The sequence below is a fragment of the Carlito syrichta genome, unplaced genomic scaffold (genome assembly GCF_000164805.1).
Source record: "Carlito syrichta isolate Samal-C Ts95f unplaced genomic scaffold, Tarsius_syrichta-2.0.1 Scaffold305155, whole genome shotgun sequence".
Lineage (NCBI taxonomy): Eukaryota > Metazoa > Chordata > Mammalia > Primates > Tarsiidae > Carlito > Carlito syrichta.
In genome coordinates this window covers 62,467-75,881 of record NW_007249251.1, presented here as the reverse complement: position 1 = coordinate 75,881, position 13,415 = coordinate 62,467, and the positions used below count along the sequence as shown (strand labels likewise).

The 13,415-nt window shown below is 37.4% G+C and overlaps 1 protein-coding gene across 1 annotated transcript in view; it reads right to left on the bottom strand.

The window, feature by feature from the left end:
- PDZD8 (PDZ domain containing 8) overlaps positions 1-13,415 on the bottom strand; it is a gene marked incomplete at its 5' end in the record, with an annotated part of 117,416 nt that overhangs the window by 41,540 nt on the left and 62,461 nt on the right. Inside the window, one exon of the mRNA XM_008061230.2 lies at positions 6,577-6,679. Within this exon, the coding sequence (XP_008059421.2) occupies positions 6,577-6,679 (103 nt within the window). The remainder of the gene's footprint in view (positions 1-6,576; positions 6,680-13,415) is intronic.

Below are 13,415 nucleotides of genomic sequence, written 5' to 3'. Positions count from 1 at the left end.
CCATGTTGCCCATCGAAGCTGGACTGAATAAAAAAAAATGTGGTACATATACACAATGGAATATTATGCAGTCACAAAGAAGGACAAATATATGGACTTTGCAGCAAATTGGATGGATTTGGAGTCTATCATACTCAGTGATTTATTACAGAAACAAAGAACTGAGTTCCATATGTTCTCACTCATAAGGTGATCTTGAACAATTATAATGCTATAAGAAAGCGATTGGCAGTAGTGGAAAATTGTCGGGGGCGGTGGGACTGGCAGTTGAGGGAAACTGCTGGGGGAGGGAGGGGCATACCTCATCAACAAGGGTGCCTGCATGATCAATGTTTGTATACCTAATCCTGAATTGTACCCCACATCTTTATAATAAATAAATAAATTTCAAAAATAAGAAATAAAAAATAAATAAATACAGCCTGCAGAGGTCAGCCCTCTCATGGCACAGAACAGGGTTAAGGGTCCAAGAATGTGCCTGAGGGCACACAAGCTAACTTCTGGCATAAACAGAGATCTGACAAATGGGGTAGTTATAGGCATGCATATGGGGAAATGAGATGGGGGAAAGGTATACATGTACCACAGATGTGAGTGGACAGAGAGTATGGCAAATATGAAGAAATACAAGATGGCCAGCATGGTTAAAGCAGAGAATGGGAGGACAGAAGGGAGGGCTGGAGAAATAGACAGGAACCAGGTCAGGGAGGGCTTTGTTGGCCATGCCAAGAAATTTGTCCTTATCCTATTATTAGCAATAAGGAACCACTGAAGGATTTAAGCTGCCAACTGATGGAACCAGAGGCAATTGATATTTGTATCTCAAAAGATCATTGATTTTCCCCCTCTAGCTCCTAGGACAGCCAATGAACATTTGCAACATGCCAGAAATTCTACTAAGTGCAGGATACATAGGATAAAAAGAATACAGCACATTTGTGCCCCTGCAAAGTCTACTGGCAAGTGTGTAGCACGCAGTATTATTAAAGACCTTGTATTTTTTTAGCATTAATCACCTGGTTATCATCAGAGACATGAGAGTTAGTGCTTTACTCAGTAAGTTTGTTGATTAACCTATTGTTAACTTTTTGTATTTATATATTTCCATTAGTCACTCATTTTGAGCAGTGGGAAAAGCATCTTGATAGGTGTACTGTATCAAACAAAGAGTACTTTGAAGGTACTTGAAGTTTAAACATGCAAGAATAAATACACAATTTTAAAATAAATAAATTCCAGGGTTTTTTGGGTCCCCCCCCACATATGGAAAAAGTATTTTATAGACTCTAAAGTACTACATATGTTAGATATGTAGAGTTTGTATATATTGTTTCCTCCCCTGGCAACAGTTCTTAGGAAATAGGTATCACCTCCTCAAATATCGCTTTAATTGTAAGGGTGTGTTTAAAAAGTAACTTGAAGGGAGCCTGAGATCAATAATTTACCATTCAGAATCAGATTCTTTAGAAAAATGAGGCTTTGATAAGAAAGCAATAGTGGAAAGAAGGAAAAATACCATCAAGTCAAACAGAAAGATGATGGTGAATGCTTCTGACTTCAAAGTTTTGGGTAAGGCTGACCCTATCATCTGAAGCCCTTCCACAGCAGTTGCCAATCACAAGTTGCCAGTTGACACCATACTTTGAAAGGAATATACTTATTATGATTAACAATTCTAAAATATCATTTATGAATTTGCCCCAGTTGTTCCCTGAATGCTCTTCAGGAATTCATTGTTCTTTGTTTTTCAGGTTGATCTGAAGTGTCACGCCATTTCCTAATGTCTTTTAATCACAGTTCCTTCTGGTACCTACATAATGGGTTTCATAAGACATGAAGTACTTCTACCCTTCTATTTATACTGAACAAATGTCTGTTCTATTATCTTTCTTCTGCCCCTGTACTCTATATTAAGGGGAAAAGAAGCTTTCTTTATTAATTCCTTCCCATTTCAAAACAGGAAGACATGCCTGTAATTCCAGCACTTTGGGAGGAGGAGGTGGTTTGAGATCAACCTGGGCCATATGGCAAGACCTCATCTCTACAATAATTCAAAAAATTAGCTGGGGCATGGTGATGCATGCCTGTAGTTCCAGCTACTTGGAAGGCTGAAGTGGAAGGATCACCTAAGCCCAGTGGATCGAGGTTGCGTGACCGTGAATGTGCCACTGCACTCTAGCCTGGGCGACAGAGTGAGACGTTGACACACACACTCACAAAAAAAAAGAACAGGAAGAAATCCACATTTACCCTTTCTGAGAATGACATTATACCAGTGTTGTTTGGATTTTTAACCTTATATGTTTAATTGTAGAAGGAAAGACTTAGCAATTGCTATCAAGTGTCTCAATGCAGAATGTGGTTGGAAGAAGTGGGGTAGGGTCAGCATCAAAAAAAGTACATAAATGCTTGTTTCTGAAATCAGAACTAGTTACATTCTTATTCAGAATGAAAGAAAGGCAGGTGCTTGTGTTGGCTCCCACTAACTCTTCATCTATCTCAGAACTCCCAGTTCCAGAGGTCTCACAGTCTGTTTTCATGGTGCCTTCTCTTCTCCCCAAATGGCCTTAGGCATTCCAAGTTGAACAAAGAATACAACAATTTGTTTGAAAACTCATGCATCAGTGTGGGTAAGTGATTGAAGCGAAGGCACAGGCAGACTAGTCAAAAGAGGAAGATGGAAGAGGACAAAACATTTACTAATAACCTATTTTGTGTCTGGAACAAGGGGTAACAAGGAAACTCTAGTTCTGGGATCGTAAAATTCAAGATCTCTCTTCTTAAAACAGTGTGCTAATGTGATCTGCGTGCTTTACCCGGCACATAATATTGATTACATGTATTTTAGTATATGTCAGATTGATGTATTGTTAATTTTAACTGATAAGTACTACAAAATCTATGGCTATTTCGATAGTTGTTTTCGTAGTTTACTACTGCAATATAACAGCCTGAAACTTTTTTTTAAAATCTGAAAATGCCCATTCCTTAAATTTGTTTCTTAGTGACAGTGAAGCAAAGTTTCATCACCAAACCTGAATACTACAGTGGAGTGAAATAAATCACAAATTGCATTGTCTCTTTTTGGTATGGGTGAAGAAATTTTTAGTATTGACTCTGTCATCTCTTACAAGATGACCCTCTAATTTTTGTTCAGCCTAATGTATAATTCATTTGCACTTTGGCTATCATAGCTTATAGGATCCTCATGAGGTGTCCTCATTTATTTTTAGAGAACAAACAAAACCACAAGGTATCTCATTTATCCTAGGAGCTCTTTTATTTTGCAAATGAGCTACCGAGGGTACTGATCTAAATGTCTGAGTTCCAATAAAGCATTTCTAAAATAGGCTTTCTGTAGGCTATTTGTTAAATTATTCTTTTTAATTTTTCCCTTATATCCCAATTTATACTAAATTCCCTTAAAAAATAACAACTAATCAAGAGCTGAGTGTGGCAGCATGGGCCTGTAATCCCAGGACCAGTTACTTGGGAGGCTGAGACAGGAGGATTGTGAGGCAGGAGAATTGTCTGAGTCCAGAAGTTCGAGGCTGCAGGGAGCTAAGATTGCACCACTGCAGTCCAGCATGGGTGACAAAGTGAGACCCTGTCTTAAAAAAAAAAAAAAAGTGGCCGGGAGCGGTGGCTCAAGCCTGTAATCCCAGCACTTTGGAAGACTGAGTGGGCCGATTGTCTGAGCCCATAGGTTCAAGAACAGCATGGGCAACTTGGCTAGACCTCATCTCTACAATTAAAAAAAAAACACAACAATTAGCCAGGAGTGGTAGTGCACGTCTGTAGTTCCAGTTACTTGGAAGGCTGAGATGGAAGGATTGTCTGAGCCCAGCAGCTTGATACTGGGATGGCCGTGAGTGTGTTACTGCACTCCAGCCTGGGCGACGAAGTGGGACTCCAACTCAAAAAAAAAAAAAAAAGTAAGAAAAAGTCATCAAACCAGATTTAAGTTATTTTCTTATGGACTGCCCACCTAAAAGCCATTAAACTTCCTTTCCTTTGCCTTTTACGTCTATAAAGGCTGGTTTTTCATACTGCACTTCCTTGCTGCTGTGGAAGGCCATGTGATCTATTTGTGGCCAGCAAGATAGAAGTAGAAATCCCTGGGAAGAGATTCTAGGAAAGCAAAAGGACAAAACCTGGAGGACATGTACTCTTGGCCTGTCTTAAACCTCATTCTTTTTCTTGAAAGGTGGATACCTAGGGGTGCATTAGACATCTTGAAACAATGAGGACAAAAACCTCACATTAAACATGAGGGAGGAAACCATGTTTCTTGATTATAGTATTGTAATACTTTAAAAACTCAAAAGCACATTTAAATTATGGAAGGAGCAGAGCATAATGGCTGAAGCCTATAATCCCAGCACTTTGGGAGGCCGAGGTAGGAGGACTGCTTGAGCCCAGGAGTTCAAGACCAGCCTGGGAAACATAGCAAGACCTTATCTAAATAAATAAATAAATGGAATTCGATTTATTTTATTCTGCATATTCCGCATATAATTAGTGGCTAACTTCACTGAACAAATTTCAACATTTTGAAAAAAATTACTTAAACCTAAAGATTGTAATTATACAAAAATAGTTTCCTAAACTCATCAAATGATTTAACATATTTGTTTTTCAATGATGTTCTATTTTTGGCAAAAAGTTACAATATATTCAAAATTATCAAACCCTACTCTCCAATGTTTTACATTGTCTTGAAAAACATACTAATTCTTCTCCTTAGAGATATTAAAATCAGACACACTTAATTTAATGCCTGTAGACACTGTTGCTGACATTTTCAATACCACATGTAATTAGTAACCTAGAATTCTTTCTTCAAAAGTACCTATGACATATGCTAAGATCTAAAATAATGACTCAAGATTAAAGTCTTTCTAACCTTTACTATAAAATATTAAATCTGTCTGATCTCATATTTTTGCAAAATAATAAAGGAAATTGAAAATGCCAATAGCAATGGCAAGTTATGACAAATTCAAAGAAGAGCCAAAATTTACATGGACAAAACAATAATGCCTTTTCATGTAGTTATGGACTTCAGACCAAATTCTAAAACTGACTATTTTATTCCTCTAAGAAGATGCTGAACAAAATCATGAACTTTGCAGCAACCTGGATGGAATTAGAGTTTATAATACTGAGTGATCTCTCATAGAAACAAAGAGCTGAGTATCACATGTTCTTACTCTAAGTGGACCTAGAACAACTACCGTAATACTATCAGAAAAGGATTGATAGTAGCGGAAAACTGTGTGTAGGGGGCAGGTGGGATTGACAGTAATCGATATCTACCTGGGGGGGGAGCACATCTCATCAACAAGGGTACCTGCACAATGAATATTTGTATAACTCACCCTGAACTGTACCCACAATAAAAAAAAAAAAAATTAAAAGAGGAAAAAAAAAGAAGATGCTTCAGTTGCTTGAATAAAGCAAATTCAAAGAGAGTTGGGACAAGAACAGCCACTAAAGAAAGAGAAACTTTCCTTAAAACCTCTAGTTTGTCTTTGCCATTACCATGTCTGAAATTTTCAACAGTTTCCCAATGCTTTTATAAATTCAAACTTTAGGTCAACCCAGACTCCCTTTCCAGTTTTATTTCTCTACTCTGATCAAAATTACCCTAATTCTTCCAAAAGAATTTCACACTACCTAATTTTTATGTAAGGATGTTAATAACACTTATGACATAAAGAAATTGAAAACAATTTAAAAGTCAAAGGAACATCCATAAAATTCCACATAGTTATCCATTAAAGATTTAGCAGCATTTTGACTATTACCCTGTAATATTGGGAACATGATTCCACGAAAAAAAAGTTATCAGTGTTTCATTGTTTATCTGAAATTCAAATTTAACTGGTTGTCCTATATTTTCTCTGGTGGGTCTGCTCCAGTGTGATCTCTTCTCTATCATCCTTCTCTATTATCACCAGATCTAAAAAACCTCCTTTGTCATAACTTATAATTCCTTTTTTATATTCCTATTTTTTATAGTACTTGTCAATCTCTGGAAATGGTTTTGCTCACTTTTTCGGTTTACTGACTTATTGCTATGTTCCATCTTTACCCTATAAAGTGTAGATCACCTCCTCTCTCCTCTAATCCCCACACCACACTCTACCCTATGTTAGTGCCACAAGAATAGGGGCTTTTTTGCTTTGAATGGTTTCCCCAGCAAATAAAACAGTGCCAAGCACAAAGTAAGCGCTCACAAAACATTTGTTAAATGAATGATTACTCTAAATTCACATGCCTTCTAAGTGTTTAGTAAAATTATTTCCTTCATTTTGTAACTTAAACAATTTTAAAGTTCCAAAATAAAAACTAGCTGAATTATGTTTCTTACACAGGTATTCCAAATACTAACTATAGTTTCATGTGATTTATTTTATTACAGATGTTGTGTTGTAAATAGATAAGTAATAAGAACTATTCACAATTATTTGCACATGACCAAAAATAACTCTAGAAACACAGAAATAGTAATACAAGCATGCATATACAATAAAGCTTTATACAGATGTAAATTCATGCAAATCCATTTACCGTTTTAATAGAACTCCTTTGTTTTTCTTCCCAAACACCACTGCTCAACTCAAGTGTACAATGAATATTTGCCTCTCTATCATAGGATCCAAAAATGAGTAACCTGCAGTATGAAAATAAAACAAGGTATTGTAACTGTTACATTTTCCTTTCTGATTATTTCAAGAAGAAACAACACAATATTTCATTACTATTATAGTTTCAGTAAAATAAAATATTTGGGACACCCTCTAGTGGAAAAGTTTAGTAAAGTTTTAAAATAGATGAGATTCCAGGATACGCTGTTTTTCAGCAGCTATGTCAAATAGTAAGCATTATTTACTCATGAGGCAAAGAAATTGACCAAATATTTACATGTAGTAGCAGGAGCTACAGATCTTCAGAACAGACTGTTGAATTAAAAAAAAAAAAGCTGCAGAGTAATGCATCTAATATACCATCTCTGTAAAACTTAAACACACAAAAGTACAATATAGTTACTTAACAACACACATACATGCTTTCTCTCTTTATCTATTACTGTGAGCTTAGGCAAATTATTTAATTTCTCTAAACCAATCTCCTCCTCTAGGAAATTTAAGAGCAAAATCAGTACTTACCTCTGAGAGCAGCTGTGAATGCAAACGAAGACAATGTACACAAGACATTTAGCATAGTGCTTAGCAAATAGCAAGTGCTCAATAAATGTTTGTTATTGCTTGAAAACAATTGTCAAGGAATGATACTAGTATCCCTTAATTTTACTAAAAAGGGTCAACTGAGATACAATGCTGAAATATAAAACTGTTTTTATTATTGAAGAAAAAAAAAGGTTGTCCATGTATTCAACTACTGTATTATCTAATCTCAAAATCAGAATGTAAATCTGCCAATTTGTTTCAGGAATAAGCTTAAAAGTAGCTTTAACATTACTCTATTATCTCTATAGGAAGATCACGAGGTAAGAGTGACATAATGAAGAAAAAATAGATAAAACATGGAAAATTTGAAAAAACATTACATCTTAAGGCTACAGACCTCAAGCTAATCAGGCCCATACTTACAAACTGGCATCACAAACTGAAATGCCTGAATAAACTCATCTACCACACCCACAAAAAACCTCCAAATTGAAATAATTATTAAAGACTATTAAAAGAAACTTTAAATTTACTGTTTAACAATTTATTACAAATAACAAGAAAGGCTAAATACATTAAGAGGATTCTTATAAAATTCTAAGTTTAAAAAAAAAACGACGAGAATTTACATTCACCGAAGCTCTGCTGCCACCATCTGTTCAAAAAGGAAACTACCTAAGGGCCTTTTACGTCATGCAGACAAAACTGTGGACCAGATATTAATCTTCAGGATCTAATTATTCATAACTGCTAAACAGTGGAAACAAGCCAAAGGCCCATCAAGTGATGAATGGGGTAAATAATATGTGGCATATCCATACAGTGAAATATTTGGCAATAAAACAAAATGAACCACTAATACATGCTATACAATGAATGAACTTTGAAAAAATTCTAGGTTCCAAAACGAGATGTCTGTATATACTGTATTCACAGGCATGTTTGACTTCGTAAAGGGATGTTAGTAGTTGCTGCAGGTCCTGTTTGGAAACCCCATGTACAATTCCCAGTTTTTGTAAGTGTCAGTGCAGGAGACAGTTGACTCTTGTGTTTGTATCTCCTTTTTATGATTGCTGTACTGACCCATGACTTTTTGGGGAGGGCTGAAAAGAGATTTGAAATAAAAATGTTTAGAAATTAAAAAAAAAGAAAAAGAAAAAATTCTAGGTGAAATAAGTCAGTAAAAAAGGTCACATATGATTCCATTTATATAAAATATTTGGAAAAGGCAAACTTATAGAGAAAGAAAGTTACTTAGGGTTAGAGGACTAGAGGGAAATGGGGACTGACTGCTAATGATGAAACTGTCCCCACAAGGTTGACAAGAATTGTATGGCAGGCTCTGAACAGATACACAATTATAATTAAGCATTAATCAGACTATACTTAGGCCCACTTCATTGTTGCCAAAAGATACTAGATACTGACCATTTGCATCTCTTTTGTTCCTATAGACAGATTTCTGAAATTAGGGGCATAAGACTGTTTAAGATAGTTTATAAACAAGATCTCGAATGGTAAGGCTTTTGTTTAAAGACTGCTTAAGATGTTTTTCAGACCCCAAATTCCAGCAGCCAGCTTGAAGACCCTCACAGAGGAACAGGATCAGCACTAACAGCTTCAGCTTCTTTCTCTCCCTGTCCCATGATTTTACCCTGCACTCTTTGACCACTTAACCATCTCAAAACTTCAGCCCACTCAAAAATTCTTAAGAACTCTAACCCCAAATTCCTCAGGGAGATGGATTTGAGGTGTACTCCCATCTCCTGATTTAGTGACCCTAAGATTAAACCTTTCTCTGCTGCAACCCAGTGTCTGGGCATACTGATTTACTGTGTGCATCAGGCAATGAACCTTTACAGTTCTTCCAGAGGGATGAAAACGGTCTAAAATTAAATCACGGTGATGGTTGCACAACCCTGTAAATATACTTTTAAAAAAGCAAGTGTATACTTTAAATGGGTGAGTTGTATGCTATGTGAATCGCCCTTTCTGTGATAGGGTTATACTAAAAATATCCAAGGTATGGTAAAAAAAAAAAATATATATATATATACATACACACACACACACACACACACACACACACAAATAACAAGTGCTTGGTTTACTATGGCTATAAATAAATATATATTATCAAGATTACATAATTCAGGGAGGAAGGAAGATGGCAGTGGAGTCAGCTGGACTATGCAAGTCCCAGAGTGAGTGAGTGAGCGAATGTATGGAAAATTTTGTGTACATGTCTGTGAGTAAGTGGGTGTGTGAGTGGCTGACTGAGTGGGAACTCTGGAGCAAGTGGCCAGGGTTCTCCTGGTGAAGTGGCTGGTGCTGCAGCTGCTCTGCTTGGACACTAGTGCTTCCTGAATGCAGAAGCCAAGCACCATTTTTTTTAAATCAGCAAAGCCTTTCCCAGGAAGAAGCTGCCAGGAGTGACTGCCACTCCAGGCTTTGCCTCACCACTGTAGTGCCTGGCTGGACACTGGCAGCAAAGGCTGCAGAGGGAGCACAGTGAGGGAACCCACAGGCAGAGCCCCACTGGAGAAGATGAAAGAGGCACCCTGCCACCATCTTGAAAACTGGGCAGGAAAGTTCTCTGGGTGACCTGATCTCTGTGACTGGTAGATTAACTACTCAGGGGTTGATCACGACCCAGAGGAAATATCCTGAAAGCAAAGGCTCCAGAGGGACAGGGCGGTTGTTGGGTCTCAGGTGTCCCACCCCCAACCCTGATTCAGCTGTGGGACAGAGTGTGAACACAAAAGGACAAGGAAGATCCCCAAAGAGATCAATGGTGAGTCCAGAGCTGACCCAATCCCCTCCTCCCAAGGAATCCTCTGAATGTCAGCCCCACATGGCTGGGGCACAACTTAGAGAGAAGAACCCAGGTGGAGCCTGGACATTAGTCGCCACAGGAAGACTCTACTCCAGGATAAGCCTGACTGGGGCGCACCCCCATCAATACCTGGGGAAGAGACAATCCCGTACCTTCCCACGAGAGGGGAATCCCCTTGACCATATGAGAGTGAGAGGGGAGAACTGAAACCCCACCCATCCCAACAGCTTCCTCCTCCTTTCCCCGAGCTGGACACTGGAGAAATTGTGAATGTGGACACAGCTCCACAGGAGACAGCAGAGGGGTTTACCTGTGAGCAGCTGAAAGGAACAATAACAGAACCTGCCACAAAAGGGCAGGTTGTTTCTCTTGTTTGTTTCATTTTTCTTCATGCACGAATGTATATGTGAGTGTCCAATCTGCATTTCCTCCACTTTTCAATTTCTTTTTCTTTCTTTTCTTTCTCCTTTTGTTTTTTGTTTTCTGTTTATGTGTACATGAATGACTGTTCATCTTTCAGGTTTTCTGTTTGTTTGCTCTTCTCTTTTTTTGCTTAATGTGTGTGTGAATATATGTGTGAGGGTTCGATTTGAATTACTTTTCTTCTTCTCCTTTTGTTTTGTCTTGGGTGTGTATTGTGAGTGTTTGGTTTTCCTATTTTTTGTTTTGCTTTTTTTTTTCTTCCAGTTTGTTTTGAGTTTTGTGTGTGTGTGTGTGTGTGTGTGTGTGTCTTTTACTTTGGTTCCTGGTTTTGTTTCCTTGTGTTTTTTAATTTTTAATTTTTTAAATGTTTGCAGATCTTACTTCATTCTACTTTTCTCTGTTCCCCTCTTTACTATTCCTGTATTTTAAACTCAGAGGGTATACACATGTACCTACTGCATTGTCATATAGAGTGGTGGTGAGGAGTGGGTCTAAGGGAACTCATATCACCATCAGTGAACATTGTGACTTGCAAGTAGTTGCTGAATTCTAGCTCCCCATCCTCCACCTTATTCAACTCTCAAAACTACAAGAGACAGCAAAGCTTTCCACCCACAGTCCTGTTTCAAAATAGAACAAATTCAGAACCCTGATCAGGGAAGAATAGAGGGCTGAGCAAACATCAGAAATGAGTATCTCCCACTGCCCCTAAATAACAGAACTAAAGAGAAAAGAAAGAGATCAGTCACAAGTGAGGAAAAATCAACAGAACACAGGTGATTCCTAGTGTAACAAAGAGAAAACACCTGAAAAATCAGACCTCAGAGCCCCAAAAATGGAAGTCACCAACAACTGACCTCAGAATACAACAGGGATTAGGGAGTGGATGAAAAGAGTGAATAAGACTCAAGAAAGACAAGACACAAAACTGAAATAACTTGTAACAGCAATTTTGGCCATAATAAATTTCATCCAGAAAATAAATAACAAGATGACAAACTTGGAAAGCAGAATTAATCAAGCAGAAGAAAGAATCTCAGAACTTGAAGACCAAAACATGGAATTAACCCAATCTGTAAAAAACATAGAAAACTCAGAAAGAAAGAAGGAGGCTTCCAAGAGATGTGCAATTAGATCAAGAAGCCGAACCTATGCCCAATTGGTATCCCAGAAGAAGAAAGGGAAATGGAGAACACCTTGAGAATACCTTGGAGATAATATTCCAGGTTATCCAAGAAAACTTTCCCCATCTGACCAGAGATGTGACCATCCAAACAGATTCAGAGAACCCCCACAAGGTATCAAATGAGAAAACCAACGCTTAGACACATAGTAATTCGTCTACACAAAGTAGACACAAAAGAAAAAATCCTGAAGGCAGCAAGAGAGAAAGGTCAGACTACCTACCAGGAAAACCAATCAGAATAACAAAGATCTACTGGCAGAAACACTCGAAGCTAGAAGGGACTGGAGTCCAATATTCAAAGTCCTTAAAGATAAAAAATTTCAACCAAGAATGTCCTACCTAGCTAGCTCAGCTTCATCAGTGATGGAGAATTAAAATCCTTCCCAGACATCCAATCTCTAAGAGATTATGCAGCTTCTAGACCAGCTCTACAGGACATGCTTAAAAGGTCAGAAGAAAAAAAAGAATGACCATGCACTTCCCAAGAGAACAGGAGAACACAGAATCAACAGAGAATACATCGTGACTGCAAACCTGAAAACACACACATACATCAACCCAAAAGTTGAAAAAAAACAAAGAAAAAACTTTATAAGAAACTCATGACAGGGCTAAACAATCACATTTCAATGATCAGATTAAATGTACCACTGAAAAGACAGAATGGCAAACTGAATAAAAATACATAACCCAATAATTTGCAGCATCAAGGAAATTCATCTCACAACAAGGGGGACACACAGACTTAGAGGATGGAAAATGAATTTCCAGGTAATGGATCACAAAAGAAGACAGGAGTCACAATCTTAATATCAGACAAAACAAGATTTAAGCTATCAAAAATTTTAAACAATATGGAAGGACACTAAAAATGACAAAAGGTTCAGTCCATCAATAAGAAATATCCACCTTAAACATATACGCACCCAATACAGGAGCACCAGCTTTTATAAAGCAACTACTAAGTAAACTAAAAAAGATATTGACTCTGACACTATCATAGCTAGAGACTTAAATACCCTACTAACAACCCTAGACAGATCATAGAGGCAAAAAAATCTACAAAGAGATATGGAACACTTGACCAAATGGACTTAATTGATACCTACAGAACACTCTACCCAACAACCACAAAATATACATTCTACTCATCACCACATGGAACATACTCCAAGATTGATCATATCCCCAGCCATAATTCAAGCATAAAAAAATTTCATAAGATCAAAGTACTGCCATGCACCTTCTAAGACCACAGTGAAATAAAAATAAATATCATCACCAACAAAATTACCCCCAAATCCACAAAGACATGGACACTAAACAGCATGATGCTAGTGACTCCTGGATCAACACAGAAATCAAAACAGAAATTAAAAGATTTCTGAAAACAAATGAAAATACTTTTGTTTTACATTGTTATTGATTGGTCCAACTGTAATGAGTATTTCTAAAAAAAATCTTCAGATAGTGCATTAAACAAAAGTTATGAGAGGTCATTGTTTTGGACTGAGCTCCTGTACTAGGTGCTAACAAACCAGATCAGACTAAAATAGAATCACTCATGTTAACTGCCTCATAAGTAGATAAATCCCGAAGCAGATCAGTTTTTCCTGAAAACAAGAGTCAACATAAGGAAGTCTTCACTGCTTTAACCCTTACAAAAAAGTAACCCGAAATAAACTTATGTTAACCAATTAGTGTTTTCTCTATTGTTCTGTTTCCACCTTAGGAACCCTGCTGTTCTGTCATTACCTGATGGGAGCTTTTTGAA